We start from the raw sequence: 18,697 nt of genomic DNA on the forward strand, positions 1-18,697 counted from the left end.
TTCTTCTTCTTCTTCTTCTTCTTCTTCTTCTTCTTCTTCTTCTTCTTGGTTTGGTGGTCAGTAGTAGACCCCTGCCATGACATCACCCTTGTTTTTTTTACCCCTTTTATCCTTACCCAGAGACTTTCAACAAGTCTGTCTCTTATTTCTATCTCAACCTCAGTCCAAGTGTATACATTTTTAATATATAAGGCAACACCTCCTCCCTTATACCCTCGTAACAGTAATACTCTTATGAAATAATTCATAATGTTTTATTTGCAGAGGATTTTTAAAAGTTAGTTGCTTGCTTGCTGCTTTTTATAGCTGTACTGATTTTTTTTTTAAATACAGATCTTTGCTATGTAATAGTCACATGTTCTAATGACTTCCCAGTGGCTTTATAAGCATATCAAGTTTTGCACCTGGATTTAATTAAAGATGTAGAGTATGAAAATCCATCCCTGTGTTACTTCTCATACCCAGTGTTCCGTATATAAAGTTTCTCTTGCAGAAATTACTTTCTTTTTGTCAGAGAGACAAGGTGGATGAGGTAATATCTTTTACTGGAGCAACTTCTGTTGGTGAGAGAGACAAACTTTTGAGCTACACAGAACTTTTTCTCAGGTCTGGGAAAGGTACTCCTTTTTCTGTTTGTCCACATAATCCCAAACATCAAACAATATATAACAGTGCTATTTCAGGGTGTGCTTGCCTTTGGGGCTTAGTCCTCAGCTCTGGTCTGTGGCCAAATCCAGTTGAGCAGAGGGTTGACATAGGCACCACTTTTGGACTGCCATCACATAAGAGGGGCTGCCTTTCTCATAGTGAAAGGGAACAGAAAATACCAGGAAATTTTCCCACAGTAAGTCTCCTGAATAGAGACAATATTAGGCGTGGAGCAAACTAAGCGATGGCATGAACAAAGGGAAGAATCTGTGTGCGAAGTTTCTGTGACCCAGGGATAGAGGGGGACTAAGCCTTGAAGGCTAAAAGAGAGATTATTTGTGGAACCCTGCTGACCAGGAAAAGGAACTGCTTTGCCTTGGAAGGGGAAAGCAGTTTTTGTGAACTTCTTTGGTTTACTGAAACAAAATCCTAAGAAAAGGACTTTAATTTGAATGTAGTGTATGTGCATTCTTTGGAAATTCATGGGACAAACTGGTGCCTAGAAGGCCAGATGACAGGGCAGACTGATCCTCTGACAGGTGCTTGTCAACTTTTTAATAAATAGAGCCGAGAAAATATTTTGCAATTCCTTACTTCATCTCTAGAGGCCAGGAGTTCTCAAACTTTTGTTCTATGTATCACTGATGATCTGCAGAGAGGTGAGGGGTCACATGGTGCTGTGGCCCTTCTTTGTGTCCTGCTGCTTAACTGAATGAAAATACAGTTTTAAAAATAAATAAATACTTGGATTACATAGAAAAATAAATTGTAGTTGGTACAGTTACGTGATCATAAGTTTCTCTTCAATATTTTCAGAGTGTTCCGCTTCTGAAGAGTCTTATTTTGAGGACAGGATGGCTTTTGGAGGCAGATCTTAGGCATCTGTAATGAGGAAAGCTAGAAAAAAACTTGTATAGCCACTCTACCATCATTTTCTCTTTTCTCCATGCAATCTTTTCTAACCGAATACCTGAGAAAGCAACTGTCTGAAAATTATTTAGCGGGCTAGCCAACATAACACAGTACAATCATTAGAGAAACCATCTATACTCTTCTTTGGTATTAAGAGTCACAGTTATGCAGATTATTTTTTTTAATTTTTTCTGCTGCCTAGTTGGGGAGGCTGAAAAATATTTTGAGATTAATTCATAAACTAGATTCTATGTGTGTCTTTCATTTTTGATTATATAATGTTTTTATTGCTTAATTGAAATATTTCTTCATGGTTTGTAAAAATTCAGTATATGGTGATCGATACTGACCATTTGCAGCCTTAAAACAAGGAGACTGCCTCACCCTGTGTATGTGATTTTTTTTTTTTTTTCAGGGAATACCTTGGAAACCTTTAGTTATAGGATTGATACAAGATTTGTCTGCTGAATTCCAGAATTATTTCTGGACCCCACATGACCTTAGAGTGCTATTGCAATAAGCTTGAACAATAAATTAATCATATACCCTGCCTGTGCTTTCCTCAAACTCTACTTTTTTGTTGTCTTCCCACTTCCCTTTTGTATTGAAGACTATAGCTTTGTAATATAAAGGGAAGCAGAAAGACACATTTTGGAAAATAACTCCAAATCAAAGGTTATGTCTCCACATAGAGGTTTTGGTGGTAGCAAAATTCTCCTTGTGTATATAGTATCTACTGGCAAAAGAGTGCTTTAGCTGGTCTAGCTATTCTGGGTCTGCAAGCAAAATAAGTTATGGCAAAAGCACTCGTTTACTGGTATAACTGCATCTACACTAGGGCTTTTGCTAGCATAGCTATGTGGTTCTAAAATTTAGTTATGTTCCTTCAAGAAGGAAGGGGTGAAGTGGGCCCTAAATTAGATACAGATGGAATTCCATGTTGTCTTTTTCATCTTTTTTTTTTTTTTTTTTTAAATGCCAGTCTGGATTTTCTCACTTGTAAGATGGTGATCAGCAGAACTATCTAAAAATTCTTCTATCCTAACAAAATCCTAAATTGCTTTTCTAATGCTTGAACAGAATCAGAACATTGAACTTGTGGTAATTGATAGAATTGTCTCAAGATCTCTCTGTTCTAGTGCAGACCTTGGAATCCTCAATGGGAGAAACTGCATCCAAAGATGTTCTTCCAAAACATCTCTGACATCTCTGTCAGTTCAGAATCTGTTTTAAACGTTATAACTCTCTAAGAACCTGAAATTAGATCCCTATAGCAAAACCAATATCTCTCTCAGTAAGAAGAGATGCAAAGCCTCTGATCTATGGAAAAACTGAAGATTTTTTCAACTTCAAGTTTCACATGATAAACAAAATAAAAAGGCAGCTAAACATTTACAATGTTTTAAAACAAGATTCCTAGTACAAACAAGGCTTTATATTCTCATATATGCTGAGACAATTCCAGCCTTTCTAGTCTTAAACTGGGAGCCTACAATGACCCATGACACAGTCAACAATAGTAAAACTATATAATAAGGGGAAAAGCTCTGTAATCCAAAGGTGAACCCCTTCTGTGCTCTGGTTGATATTACTAATATATGCTTATAAACAGTTGTATTCTTGCCCTCCATGATTCTAGAGTGAGATTGGAGTGGCTTTCAAGGTTGGGCTTGATGCTTATAATTAAGTCTTCTCTGCTTTCTGTCTAGTTTACCTACACCAGTCCTTATGACTGGGTTATATTCCTCCTTTCCAATAAGTGTCTTACAAGTACTTGCTAACCCTCCCCATTTCTGGAGACTACAGAGCTAGTATGTAAGTGGGGGAGAAGGTTGAATATACTTCTAATTGTAGCTCTGATAAGGGTATCTTCACTAGGTCCACATTTCCTCTCCTTGAAAGTTAGGATCTACTGTATTTATGTATAGATAATACGGAACTTATCCAAAAGAGAGAGAAATCCATGTACCTCATTTTAACTTAGTCCAGCTTTTGACTGCTGCCTCTGGATCAAAACATCTGGAAGCAATTAAGCCACTTCTCATTTCATATGTGATCTGTATGGACAATAAATGGCCAAAGAAGTGAGGATAATGAGTGCCTTCTGGAAACTATTGGAAACAATGCTTTCTACAGGTAACATTGTGGGTTTGTCTCTTTGAATATGTATTGTAGCTTTAATGTGGGACTTTGTTATGAAACTCTAGTTATTAAGTGTTTGTATCCTTTATTGAATTCCATTAAAAACTGTGTTTTTCCTTCATTCTCAGTTTGTCATGCTGCTGCTGAGTTCAAATTAATATAGGTAAACCCCAATAATATTTACTTTTACAAAAGTCTTGATCATCTCAAGGCTTGGTATAATCCGTTTTTAATAATAAATTTAACTGCAAGTTTTAGAAAATGTGTAGACTCAAAGTACCTATAGTTATAAGTATTGCTAAACCTCATTACCACTGGTCTGCTGAAATATTACTTTGGATATTTTCTTTTTTAGTGTGTGCCGAGAATATTTTCAAAATGGCGGAAAGAGAAAAGCACTTGAAAAAGATGAGAAAAGAGCAGTTGTTGCATCTAAGACCACTTCAGCCTTAAATGTTCACCAGACTCCCAAAATTGAAGAACCCTTACCCAACTTCAGCTTTACAAATCATGAAACTATATCAGAGGAGTAAGTTGTAACTTTTTGCTATAGTAAAAAAGTTTGCAAAAGAGAAGTTTTTCCCAATCTTATAACATTGACTTCTGTGAAATTGCATTGCCCTAATGTATTTCCAATGCAACTTTTTATAGTTTTAAAAAAGGAAAGAAAGTTTAAAAAAAAAAAAAAAAAAAGTAAGTATATATTAATATGCTTCACGAAAAGTTGTATCACATTTTTTGGAAGCTAATGTTACAAAAATAGTGGCCTAGAACTTATTCTGAAATTGACAATAGTCTTTTTTTTTTTTTTAATTTAATTTAAGGAAAAAACTCTCTCGTAACAACCACTTGTGGAACAATTCTGTCTTGTTAGTGTTCTTGGTATGTGATTTATAATACAATTGGGGTTTGGACAAAGGGAACATTTAAGAGGAAAGTGCTTCAGTAGGAAACTGCTGAGTATTCAGCACTTTTGAAACTCAATCCACTTTGCCTAAATATGGATTGGGTACCTATGATTATACTCCTTTTACCCCTCTTTTTTCTCCCCCTCCCTTCTGAATCCCAACCTTTTTTAACCTTCTTGGTTTTCTGATGATTGATTTTTTTTTTTTTTAATTTTAATTTTGTTTATTAGTACATAAATAACAGATGCAGTACTCTTCTAAGGTATTTTTCTCTCAAGGTTCTGACTTGTTTTCATCTTTAATTCAAATTAACAATCTATTTTTATTTTTTTACTTTTGGTCCTGGAATAACACTAACTTTTGTACCTTTTACTATAGTGTAAAATTTCTGCCACCTTATTATAATGGGAAGAGATTCAAACTGTACAAGTGTAGTAGAGTAATGAGACTACATAAATATATATTCATTAAATTTTAATATGCTTTTAAAAATAAAATTAGTAAATTTAATTTATGCTCTTAAATTCATGGGTCAACTCTTATGACTGCTTAGCTGCCACAGTATTTTGTTAGCAGTTCCAGGAGCGTTTCTAGATCTTGCTTCTGTGCCATATCTCCTGTGAACAAGTTGTATGTATTATTCATTAGGGAAATGAAGGGCAGGTTAGTAATGTTATTAATGAATATCTTATGCCCACATCAGTTAGTATCTTTGTGCCTTTAACTCTGTTAGAATAACTTGTAAATGCCATAAGTGTCCCTGTACAAAGTGGTTAGAAACAAAACAGAAAACAGACAATTTGTTCTCTAATACTATTTTGTATTATGGAGATGCGCAGTATCCACTACATAATTGAGGTTGCAACCTGAGTTCCCATCAGAACCCTGATTTCTCTCTGCTTCTTCCCTCCTCCCCAAAACATCAAACTAAGAATTATTCTCTTCAAAATTTTGTTTACTCTGTTGGAGTTACACTTGCTCATCAATAGAAGATCAGTTAGTCCAGGGGGTTAATAAATCATAGCATATAAACTGAATAGATGTTCACCTAACTTAAAAAAAGAAAAATCAAGTAGAAATGAATCATGGTTCATTGTATTTATCTATTAAATTCAGTGAACAGGGCCAAAGATTAGATAATTAGACACTTAACAGTTTAAACAGTAATATTGGCAGATTTTTTTGGCGGGGGGGTGTGAACAAGTTAACTATTGACTCTTTATCAGCTCCAGAAACAGAGCTAGGAAGGAGGAGGAGATGGGTTCATCTCCAGTTTTCCTGCATAGGTTTTGTGATGGAAGAGGTGTGAACCCCTGCTCTACTCCACTCTTCCCATGGCCCCTGCTCTGTTCTGTCTCCTATTGTGCAGCAGTGTGTGCATGCACAATATTTAAGATCTGTAAGAATGGAATCTTGCATATCTTAAGAGGTTTTCTTGGGGTTGAGGTGCTAGAAAGAACAGGAGGCTTGATTTAGTATCTGAATTAAAGGCTGTTTAATAATGTGGATGCTAAATGAGATGATACCTACTTTCATCATCTCCTTGATGCTCCCTATATCTAGCTAGATGCTTAGTTGTTTGTCATTACTTTTTTCATATGGAGTGATTTTTTTCTGTCTTCATATCGCACACAATTGCATTTCCATTTGCAAGGATACTATATGAGGTGCTCCTGTCTTTGTCCATCAGAGCTGCAAGTAGTTAGTTCATAAGTATTCAGGATTCAGTGCTTGAGATCATGTGGCTTGTAAATGATAAGAAAGCACTTTACCAGGGAAAGTCACTCAAGATGCTGGAAAGAGGGGTAATAGTAGAGGCAAACCTAAGAACAGTGGGAATTCAGCTAGACAAAGTACTTCAAGTATGTGGTCACAACAAAATATCAACTTCCTGTAATTATACACAATAGATGAGTGTACACAGATCCAGCATGCAGTTTTTGAACACCCAGCAGTACTAAGCCAGCCAGTACAACTTATCTGAACAGGCAGTTTGGCGGGATAATGGGAACAAGAGGCACCAGTCTGAATCAATGGTCCATGACACTATTAAGCTTAGTAGAAAGTTGCATATACTCTGTGATTGTCAGCTTTGCAGGTACGTGACCTCGATGTGACAAACTAAGCAGGTAACTGCAGAGAGAATTAAGGCTGAATGTATGTGTACAGTGGGTACATTTAAGGTTTCTACTAATTAGAGAGAGTAGCAGTTCTAAGTATAGGAAATATAAGAATCTCAGTTTTGGAGGTTCTTTAAAAAATGAAGAAACTTAAGTACCAGCACTGTATTCTGGGATTAAAATATGGTTCTGAGCTATGAGAATAAAAATGTCATCTAACTAAACAGGCCCTGCATATTGAGTCAGGCCTGCTGCTTCAGGGTTTCGCTACTTACTTTTTACAGCTGTTAGCTCTGCAGACTCACTAAGGCTAGGGAAGAGTGGGATGGATTCTGTTATGCTTCATGAATCAACAAAGTTCCCACTCTAAAATTTTTATTATTGGTGATGAATGTGTTGGAAAGAGTTTGGCTAAGATTCCATGTTCAAAGTCTCTTCTCCCTTGCAAACGGAAGGGAGACGTAGGGAGGAAGGTAGGTAACACTGAGATGACCACATTAATTGAAAACACCTAGAAGTCCAAGTAGCAACAAGCAAAGTGGGAGGGAAAACTACTCTCCCGCTTCCACATAGATTTGATATTTGTTATGTATATAGCACTTAAAGGATGTTAAATGCTTTTCTGCTTTTATTTGTATGTTCAATGGCAAAACACTTTGGGGGGAGGGATAGCTCAGTGCTTCAATACTTCAATAACAGTGTCCAAGGTTGCTTGGTGTATGCCCTGCAACCTTAACTCTGCACTCTTTCATCAATGCCCCATTATGCCCTGTTAATGGATCTTTACTCTGCCAACCCCACAGTTGCTGAAACGTACAAGCTCTTCACCTCCTTTTACAACCCATTCACTCTCACATCAGAGGATTCCATCTAACATTATTAAAGGATAACAAGGAAAAAGACTCCTTTTGTCTTAGGTGGTGGCTTGTGATTAACTTATCCTTAGTTATGTTTAAGGCTACGTTTTAGTCACGGGTATTTTTAGTAAAAGTCATGGACTGGGCTGGGGGAAAGCCACCAGGTGCGGAGGAGCACGTGGTTCGGACAGAGACATCCATTAGAGGAGGATCTACTAATGGAGATTGTCTGTCCTAGTAAGGAGGAGAGTATGGAAGATGATAAAATATAGGTAGGATCTGATGAGAAACAGTAAAGTGAAAAAAAGTCTCATTCAATTACATCATTTAATGGAAGACAGCTAAAATGTGACAAGTTTTTAAAGTGCTTATATACTAATGCTAGAAGTCTAAATAATAAGATGGGTGAACTAGTGCCTCATATTAAATGAGGATATTGATATAATAGGCATTACAGAAACTTGGTGCAATGAGGATAATCAATGGGACACAGTAATACCGGGGTATAAAATATATCGGAAAGACAGAACAGGTCATGCTGGTGGGGGAGTGGCACTATATGTGAAAGAAAGCATAGAATCAAATTACGTCAAAAATCTTAAATGAACCAAACTGTACCATAGAATCTCTATGGATAGTAATTCCATGCTCGAATAATAAGAATATAGCAGTAGGAATATATTACTAACCACCTGACCAGGATGGTGATAGTGACTGTGAAATGCTCAGGGAGATTAGAGAGGTTGTAAAAATAAAAAAAACTCAATAATAGTGGGGGATTTCAGCTAGCTCCATGTTGACTGGTATGTATCACCTCAGAATGGGATACCGAGATAAAATTTCTTGACACCTTAAATGACTGTTTCTTGGAGCAATTAGTCCTGGAACCCACAAGAGGAGAGGCAATTCTTGATTTAGTCCTAAGTGGAGCACAGGATCTGGACCAAGAGGTGAATATAGCTGGACCGCTTGGTAATAGTGACCATAATATAATTAAATTTAACATCCCTGTGGCGGGGAAAACACCACAGCGGCCCAACACTGTAGCATTTAATTTCAAAAAAGAGGACTACACAAAAATGAGGAGGTTAGTTAAACAGAAATTAAAAGGTACAGCACCAAAAGTAAAATAGCTGCATGGAATCTTTTTAAAGACACCATAATAGAGGCTCAACTTAAATGTATACCCCAGATTAAAAAAAATAGTAAGACAACCAAAAAAAGAGCCACCAGGGCTAAACAAGAAAGTAAAAGTACACCTCTACCTCGATGTAACGCTGTCCTCGGGAGCCAAAAAATCTTACTGGGTTATATTGAACTTGTTTTGATCCACTGGAGTGCACAGCCCCGCCCCCCTGGAGCACTGCTTTACCGCATTCTATCCAAATTCGTGTTATATCGGGTAGTGTTATATCGAGGTAGAGGTGTACTGCACAGTTGAGCTCCTTAAAACACAATTTCCCCTTTCTCCTCCATATTTCTTTTTTTCATATTTATCATATTTACGCTAGTATTGTTGCACTGAGGAGGCACTTCATTTTGAGGCACTCCCATTGCTCTCCAAGGCTTCACGTGCAGCAAGACAATTAGCCATCTGACAAGTAATATATTCACAGTGCAAACTGAAAGGTTTCATGAACCTCCAACCATCCCCTGGAATTCCACCTTAATGACAAAAATCCTCAACTGACTTGAATATGTTTAAAAGCATACTTTTCACTTCAAGCTGAATAGGATATTGACGGAAGGGGACGTCACGTCCAGGTCTTTGGCGGCAATTCGGCGGTGGGTCCCTCAGTCCCTCTCGGACGGAAGGATCGGCCACCGAATTGCCACCGAAGAATGAAGCGGCGCGGTAGAGCAGCCGCCGAAGTACCGCCGATCGCGGCTTTTTTTTTTTTTTTCTTTTCTTTCCCCTCTTTGCTGCTTGGGGCTGCAAAAAAGCTGGAGCCGGCCCTGCTTTGCAGGTCCCCTATAACCAAGTTCTTTGGCAAGTTCTTTTAGTTTTTAGAAAGCATTTCCTTCTAATACAGAGTATTTTTCACTGTAATGACGTGGCTGAAGATAATTGTTTTTTATATTTCAATAACTATAAAGTAGAGTCCGTAATCTCCTTTAATCACCAAGTTGTTCAGCTGATAGTTTACAAATGTAGCTGTTTGCAGCCTCTTCGAAAACTCAGTCAACTGGTCTGCTCTTGGTCAGATGCTGAGGAGGCTTGGTGCGCTGGGTCATGAAGTAGAAGAGAACAGCTTCCTCATCCACACCTTTTAAGAAGGTATATATCTCAAGGAGATCCTGCAGGAAGCAGTGCTCTTCTATCAGTTTGACTTGTATGTCTGTAGGGAGGAGTGGGAGATGGAAGGAGAGCCCTGACAGTTCATCCTTAATGGTATTGCTGATGTATCATATTAATGACATTGAAACTAGGAACAGAATCTTGAGATAAGTGCTGAAGAGGATGAAGATTTTCACAGACCATATGGTGGGGAGGGGAGAGAGAAATGATCATTAGAAGCAAAAATATTAAGATTGGATCTCTGACCTTGTAATAGATGAGATGGAGGAGGATTATGAAAGATCACAATGACCAATAATCAGTCTACATTCTGAAGGCTTGTATTACAAGCAACGCTTTCATTTTTTTAAAAATGTTGTGTCTCCATCAGGCCTCTGCCCCATGTGAGAATCTTAAGTAGTCCCATGATATGAAAGATTGTGAAGAACCATCATTCTCAGTCTCACAGTAGAGCCTGTAAGTTTTGACTTGAAAATTCTGCAGAACACTTGGAGGATGAGTTGCTGTATTCAGCAAAATTGTCACCTATCCACCAACTTCTCCGTACCCAGGAGCAGTTTCCCTTCTCACTAAGCAACATTTGTTGCATATCAACTGTACATCATTCTCCTTTTCTGCCTAGAGAGAATGCTATGTGCTCACCCCTTAATCTGTATAAGGCTTTGAAAGATGATGCATTGATACTAACTACTAGCCGGTTATTATACTGAAATAGCCAAGGGGGGTTCTCCAGGGGTTCTTAAGAAAAGGGGAACACAAATTATTTAATGGTATCTCTGCCCCTAAAGACGAAGCTTAAAAATGTGAAAATACAATTTGAATAATTTCACCTTTGATTCTGTCATAGAATGTTAAAGGTGCGTGAATGCATGAGCTATATAAAATAAGTTAGATGGGTTTGCAGCTAGGTTTGAGTGGGAGGAAGGAATCTTGCGTAGACTCAGCACCTGGATTTATACGTTACTTTTATGTAGATTTAAATATACATACAATAAACAAACGTAGGCTGTAAGGTAAATACATTTAATTGGGATAAAATGATTTTTGCAGATGGTTTCTTGAGGATTACAAAATTTTCAGATACACTGACGTTAAAAAAAATTGTTTTAAGATTGAAGGACAGTTTAATTTTTAACAGGGTGGATTGACTTAAATCAGTGCTTTGAATTCGGAATTGTAATCATTACTTGAATCAGCAAGTTGGAAATCTTGATTTAAATTATTGATTTGCATTTGTACTTTTACTTTCCTAAAGATAGGTTAATTCTTGTTGATTTGCAACCAGATACAGCCTTTACATTAGTCTTTTGTGCTAACCAGGAGGATACACTATATCTACATGCATTTATTTAAGTAATTATATAGTTTAACATGAAAATCAAGATCCTGAATAAATGTGTGTTTTTTTGTTTTGTTTTACATTTTTTCCAGTTTTTTTTTTACTCCTGGATTTGTGTCAAGCTGCATTTGGATGGAAATTAGAATTAAATTAAATATACAAAAGCAGTTTTTTTTTAAAATGGCTTCTTTTTAGTTAAACACAAGTACCTTTTTAAATGTGCTGGATACATAAGAAAAAAAGTAAATTTAATCAAAATATATTTTGCATTTAAAACTGATTTATTAAACAAAGGAAATATTAACAGTAGTTGATTAATTGACTGTTTCTGGTCATCATGGGACAGATTTTCAAGGGTCTTTATATACCTAAAGATACCTAAAGGTAGGTTTCTAGTTTGATTTCTCCCCCTCCACCTACGCAGATTAGGTAGCTATCTGCATCTTCAGGTGCCTAAATATCTTTAAAAATCTGACCCAGTTTCCTTCAAATTTTTAGAATTAGTAGATCTCATCCTCTTCCACATGGTTTTTATTGGAAAAGGAAGTAAGCTTTACAGCTTTTTCAACTCCCAGTCAGTTTCTCAACTTTGAACTAATCCAGATAAGAAAATGTCCTCTGTCTACCTGCTGCCTAAACTAAAACCAAAGAGAGAGCTTTTCTGCACAACAGAATCTGAAAGTAATTATATTTGGACAATTATAAATACCAGCATTTACTCCATTGTAAAGAATGTAAATAACTTAAATACTTAATGCAGTACCTGACATTGTGACATATTTATAAAGCTTAAGTTGACCTCAGAAGATAAGACTGTTTTCCCTCTGATTCTGTATATAATTTTAAAAAAGCAGCACCCTTTAACTCATTAAAATTTGAGGAGAGCTCATTGATGCAGCATACTTTTTATTTAAATGATTTTACTAGATTCTAGTAACTTGATGCCTTAATATAACTTCAAATTTAATTTTAAATAGTTTATTTTTAGAAAATGTATTTAAATAGTATTTGTTTTTAAATTTAATCAGTTTTGTTATATAGGAGAACAACAAAGTATCTTAATATCAGAGGTGTTTTTGTTTCTGCACGTCTAACTATCAATATTTTGTGGGAGAGCACTTTATTTTTGTGGAAATTTCTTACTAACTGAGAATTTGTCACTTTCATTTTGGAGTGAATTTTTTATCATCTAGACATTGAAGCCAATGGAAAGTTTCATAGGACCTTAACTGATGGGATTATGTTTAGTATTAATTCTGTTTTGACATGTTGTTCTTGGAGTCCTGCACTACTAATCATACTGGCAACAGTTGCAGCCAAAAAATAAAATAAAATAAGGTCTAGGGGCTCTTGATAAATCCACAGTTCTGTAGGATTAGTAACTGACGTGCTGTTGTGATGTGGCTAAAGTTGCTGCTGTTACAGAATTGAACACTTCTTGTATTGTACATACTTGCAGGGAAAAAGGCTGACAGATGCTATATGATTCTTATTGACATGCCAGATAGATAGAAAATACTTTTAAATGACTGAGAATTCATCATGATTTTAGTCCACTGGGATGCAACTAATATTAAAACTGATTTGCTGTATCTCATTTCTCAGATCTTTTACAGGCATTTTTAAGGCATGTATGCATAGTCTAAAAATGAACAGTAGTTTACATTCCATAATTTCATTAATATGCAACTAGTACAGTTTATCTGTACCTCATATTTTGTATTTTGTAGTTTTGGAAGTAAACTTATGAACTAGTGCCCGAGGGAGCTTATTTCAACACTAGTAAAAATACTGAACTTGTTAAAATTCTGCCTTAAAAACAGCTTAAATTTCAATCTGGATCTGATGCAAATAACATCACATACAGGCATGAAGCATTATATGGTGCTGCAGTGGTTCTTTTCATGTGTGGCATTCCCAGATATTCCCAGTGCACCTGGGTACAGTGTTAAAAATGGTAATGGAAAATCATACTGTGTGCGTAGTATGTACTTTTTGAAACCATAACTTTATTACCAAATCAAATTTCTTCAAACATGTTAAGACTTTTCTCACTGAGAATTAAGTACTGTACTATATCTGGAAAGCTTAGTTTTAAAATCATCCTACAGTTTTGGGCTCATGTAGTACTTGAGCAATTTTCTTTACATATGTAAAACATCAGCTTTCATGCTCCAATAACTTCAGAATGATCAAATGGAATTTTACTAAGATTTTTTAACAAAATAATTCACCTTGGTTCAGAATTGGACAAAAAATTGTTCTTTCTTAAGAATAATCTTTTGACACACTGTATTTACAGGCATTTGCACTTATTGCCACAACATCTAGGTTTAGAATAAAACCTACTTCTCACCCATAATTATAGATTTGCTACTATGACGCAATAATTAGGAAAATAACTCCAGATAGAGCTACTTTTTATCTTACTGTTCCAGAAATTTAAATTTTAAACTATTAGTTTTATACTTGGTCCATTTTAGTGCATGAGACGTAATTTCAGTACTTTCCAAAGTATAATGGAGATCAACAGAGTTTAACCATTCCTTTGTAAACTCAGCAGTGGTCTTAGACCATTGGTCTAAGGCAATGGTTCCCAAACTGGGGTTTGTGAACCTCTGGGGGTTTGTGAAATGTTATAGGGGGTTCTCAGGTTAAAATGCCTTAATGGCATACAGAGCTGTCCCTAGGGACCCCAGGCAGCATGGGGCCAGCAGTCCGGAGCCTCTGGACTTCCAAGAACTAAGCAGATCAAAGCAAGCATATCTATCATACTGAGGAGATTTAAACTTTGAGACTCCTTATAAGAAATGGAAAGGGAGGTGGATATTTTTTGCTGTTTTTAAAATTAAATAGGCAGCTAGTATTGTTTTTAAAATTATTATGAAGAACAAGTTTAAGCTTTGTTGTAACATGTGTTGTTTGCCTGGACTGCTCAAGACCTGAATGCTTGTGTAGGAGGAACTCTTTGAGTTGGCTTCTTAAATACCTTCATGCTGTTTCACATCTGATACTCCTGGATGAAACATAGGAGCCTTGTCTTATAACAGGCTTATTCAAAGTGATACAAGCTATGAAAGTGAGATCTTGGAAGAGTGTTGCCATTTTCATACAGTAATAAAAATACTGTAATGATAAATAATAATAATAGTGTTTAATAAGCATGTCATAAAAACACATTTTATATTTCCAAGATCACTGCTTTTATAGTTTATACTCAGGTAAAGGAGATTTTCTCCCTGGAAATATTCATTTTTAGGAGGGGGGGTTCGTGAGACTTGACATTTTAGTAAAAGGGGTTCACAGGTTGTTAAAGTTTGAACCACTGGTCTAAGGCAGGGGTTCTCAAACTATAGTAGGTGCAAGCTGTGTACTTTTTTTTATTTTTTTTTTTATTTATTTTTTTAAAAGAGCTCTGGCTGTCAGCCCCAGGTGGCTGGGGTTCATGCAGAAGGGCCCTGCACACCCAGGAGGCAGGAATAAAGGGGACAGCTGGAGCCCCACCGCCCTGGGGCTGACAGCTCGAATCCCGCTGCTCAGGAGCTCCTTCCCTCCACCCCCCTAATCCCTCACTTGTAGGCAGCAGGGCTCCGGCTGTCAGCCCGGGTGGCAGCAGCAGCACAGAAGTAAGGGTGGCAATAGGGTGCTGAGTCTGTTGTAAAAAGTGGTCTTGATGAATATCATTTTTCACATTGCCAACCTTACTTCTGCGCTGGCGCGGTGTTGCCGTCAGAGCTGGGTGTCCAGTCAGCAGCTGCTGCTCTCCGCTTTGCCTTCAGAGCTGGGTGTCGGGGTGTGTGTGTGGGGGGGGGAGGGGCGAGGTGAAACGTAAACGACTACAGACACAAAGCAGGGGGGGCCTGATCAAATAAGTTTGAGGAATGCTTGTCTCAGTTCATTTATTAGTGTAGTCTTACAGTAATAAATGATTTTGTAAGACTACCTCTGGTATCCCTCTGTCTAGATCTCCACATTTATTTCACCAATGTGTAAACTGTTTGCCAAACAGGGTCTCATTTTTTGTGTTTCATCCTCCTATAACAAAACACCTTCCATAATGTGTGTATACAGTAGAACACATACCTCTGAATTTAAAATCTTGATATTAACTCTAACTTAGCATTTGCATTGATTATATAAACAGAAGAAAATAATGTAATGGTTAACAATCAAATTACTATTTGTAAGCATGCGATTGTGTTAAATTTGGCAGTGCTGGTGCAAATTTTCTTCATACAGCAAAAAGTTAATCAGTTTTTAATTATTTCTACATTTATGTAATGGAAGTACAAAGAGGGAAAGATGCTGTATCAGCTTGAGATGCAAATGAGTAAGGTGTGGGATGCACATAGAAAATAAATTGGTTATGATACTTCAGCTAGTTATCCTTCAAAAAAGATTAGTGGTAATGTTTAGTATAGTTCCAGAGTGCATTCTAATGGTTTTTTGTTCAATTATCTTTTATGTAGTATAAGTCACAAACTTTAATTACTATGGTTTATTTCAAGAAGCAATTATTCAAAGGTTTTGGCTACCGATAATAATTTGATAAATGCAGACTATTGGACTACCTACTATACTGCAAAAGTAGGCAGAAATTAGTTGATAGTGTTACAGAACATGGAATTAAAATTGTGCAAGACTGCCTTACAGAGCTTAATTTAACTTTAACTTTCTCTCTTCTCCCTGCCCCAAGTCTCCTCCAATACCACATGCTTGGAAATGTTTTTGGCATGTTATAACAGTAATGTATGTGTGTGGATGCCTTATAACAAAGATTAATACTTACAGTTGATAAATTAGAATCTGTATGCACCTTGACTGATTTACCCACAGATCAAGAAAATGTAAGTCTCTTGTATTCTTCTGTCAACTGTCACTCAAAAGTTGGCAGTGGGTTATGGAGCCTTAGTACCCTCTTTGGCCAATTGAGGGCTACTGATTTCAACCACCTATTTTCATCCTTGTTTCTAGTTTACTGTGGCTAAAATATGAATTACAAACTGGCCTCTTTAAAGAGGCTTCATTCATTTTAGGTGTTAAAGTAAATAAAATCTTTCTTTTAATTCTCTTCCTCCCCATCCTTTTCCACTGGATAAGTTATATTGTTTCACTGCAGGTGGACATAAATACATCCAGTCCACTCTTTTTTCTCTCCCATTCTACAATAAATAAATTAATATACACATAGATTGCATTACAGCTGCACCTACTAGGAAGCTAGGGTTCAAAACCTGTCACCTTGTCTTTCGCTTGAAAATAATTGTGCACCTTCTCCTACTTCATTACAGTTTCTGCCAACTTTTGAAGATAGCTGAGGCATCCGTTGATATTTGTTGTTAACAGTAAGGGTGCTACATAGTTCCTGCTGCACTACTGTGTGTTGACACCTAAACCTATATTTTTTCAGAGATTGATTTTTGGTTCAGAACTACTCTACACAGCCATTTAAGGAAAGCCCAACTTACTGTTTTTGCACTGTTAGTCCAATGTTGCTGAATGCAATGTCTGTTTTTTATTTATTATAGAAGAGGAGACCTATGAAAAGGGGAAATCAGCATGCTGGTAATTTTGTTGCAGCCTAACCTCTTCCCCCTTGAATCTTGCTCCCTTCTATTTTCTTTGCTTTTTTATGTATAGTTATACAGTTCTCTAATTGCGGTGATAGTGTGACTTTTAAAAGACTGACAGGAAAGAGTATGGAGCCCAACTATATTTACTGTTTTTGCCAGTGTACTCTTCTGCTTCATGGTAAGTAGACCTGTATTGCTTGATGAATGAACTCTTGTTTTGTAGGAGAGAGGAAAATGGACTATGAGAAATTACTGGAACATAAATTTCTCTTTATGCTGAATAGCAGGCAGCTTCACCACACGCTTCTGTAGGGTAAAATTCTAGACTGTTATATGTACAACTGTATTAGAAAAACAGTTTCCATTACATTCTTTGGAAGTCCCTTGTTAAATCAATCCTGTAAGATAATCATCCTTCAGAGGGGAGAACAGATAGTGGTACCTTGACTAAAAAATAAGCTGATATTTTCCATTTTTCCTTAAGAAGTTATGGATACAATTATTAAACATATAGTGAACTAAGAGTGTACTAAATTTTACCTAACGTGGAGTACAATAAATGTTACTGCACAAGAATGCAAGTGCAGACAAAAATCCCCTACCAGTCTCCACTGGTGCTTCAGAGTTATGATCTATAGGATAGGTTTTCCTCCAAGGTGCTTTTCAGCTCAAAATCAGAATATTAAATGCACCATTCTGTTTTGGTGATGCATCTTTTTCTTAGATAAGGTTGTGGTTAACCTAAACCATTGTCTTCTGGCAGGGCAGTAAAGCATTCATGTCTTGTTTCAGCTCTTTGACGAGCAATCATATGGCAGGATGAATGGAGTATTCTTCCATTTGTATAAAACAACTTGATACATATTAACAGGGCCTGATTTCTCTTCCCCCACCCCCTCAAGAGATGCTCAGTACCCATATCTTCCATTGACTTCAGGGCACAATCTGTGTAGTTTAGAGAGGGCAACAAGTACAATTCCAATAGGGTTGTGGCACAACTTTATTCTAAAGTTTAATTCCCCCCATCCCCAACATTACCCCTCCAAATTTTTCTCCTAATGGCACTCTTTTTGGGAGGGTGTACAAATGCCTGTCTGGCTCAGTATTCTGGAGCCCAGGATATAAAAGCTTTTACTCCAACAATCCCTCAGTCTCTCTCTGACAGCTTGGGTGGGTGATGAACCCAATTCTCTCCCGTCATCAGAATTTGTTAGGGTAGTTTAAAGTATTTGTCTAGTACCAAGCTTATAGTTTGTAGGTGGGACGAGGGGGAAAGTTGTGTAGTTTGACTTTGACTATTAAGTTCCTTCCATTTAGGAAGATGGGGGAAATAAGTCTGATCCAAGACTCGTCGTCCTGACAAAATATTCCTCCAAAGTTGTTGTCATAGAGGAAATCTTGGGGAACTGAATGTTTTTAGAAGGGAAGGGCTCTGATTCAAGAGGAACACCAAGTAATGTTGTGTGAAATAGCTCTTTGGGTTTTTGCTTAAGAAAAAGTCTTAAATCCACCAAAGGAGGATCCCCTGGTGATGTTAAGTAGCTTTTCTGGTCTAGTTATAAGGAAATCCTTGCATCCATCAGGACAGGAGGCCTTGGGATTCTTTTCTTGTTAGCAGAGCAGCCAGTTCTTTAGTTCGTAGCACTCCGTGTTGTTTTAAATAGAACCAGGTAGATCCAAGAAGTATAGGGACAAACAAGAATCCAATAGTGTGCATTAGTCTTCTCAGTCAGTCAGAGATTGGCTCCAAAGGTTGGTTCTGATTATGACCTGGCATAAACAGCAGCTGTAGGGCTTCTTTGGATTCAAGCTGTTCACGTCCTCTCAGGATGATGTGGCCATCTCTGTCCAGGTGACTCAAATCCTTCATGCAGAAGACCTGTGGAACAGTCTTATCTC

The 18,697-nt window shown here is 37.0% G+C and overlaps 1 protein-coding gene across 3 annotated transcripts in view; it reads left to right on the forward strand.

The window, feature by feature from the left end:
• Positions 1-18,697, forward strand: part of BMT2 (base methyltransferase of 25S rRNA 2 homolog) — a 63,234-nt gene that overhangs the window by 24,305 nt on the left and 20,232 nt on the right. For 2 of the 3 annotated variants that reach the window (XM_024194694.3, XM_024194697.3), the window contains one exon: positions 4,058-4,231. The exons of the other annotated variant lie outside the window; for it this stretch is intronic. In XM_024194694.3, coding sequence (XP_024050462.1) covers positions 4,058-4,231 — 174 coding nt within the window. The remainder of the gene's footprint in view (positions 1-4,057; positions 4,232-18,697) is intronic. 3 annotated transcript variants of the gene reach the window in all.

Source organism: Terrapene carolina, unplaced genomic scaffold (genome assembly GCF_002925995.2).
Source record: "Terrapene carolina triunguis isolate 2854851 unplaced genomic scaffold, T_m_triunguis-2.0 Scaffold68, whole genome shotgun sequence".
In the NCBI taxonomy this organism is placed as follows: Eukaryota; Metazoa; Chordata; order Testudines; family Emydidae; genus Terrapene; species Terrapene triunguis.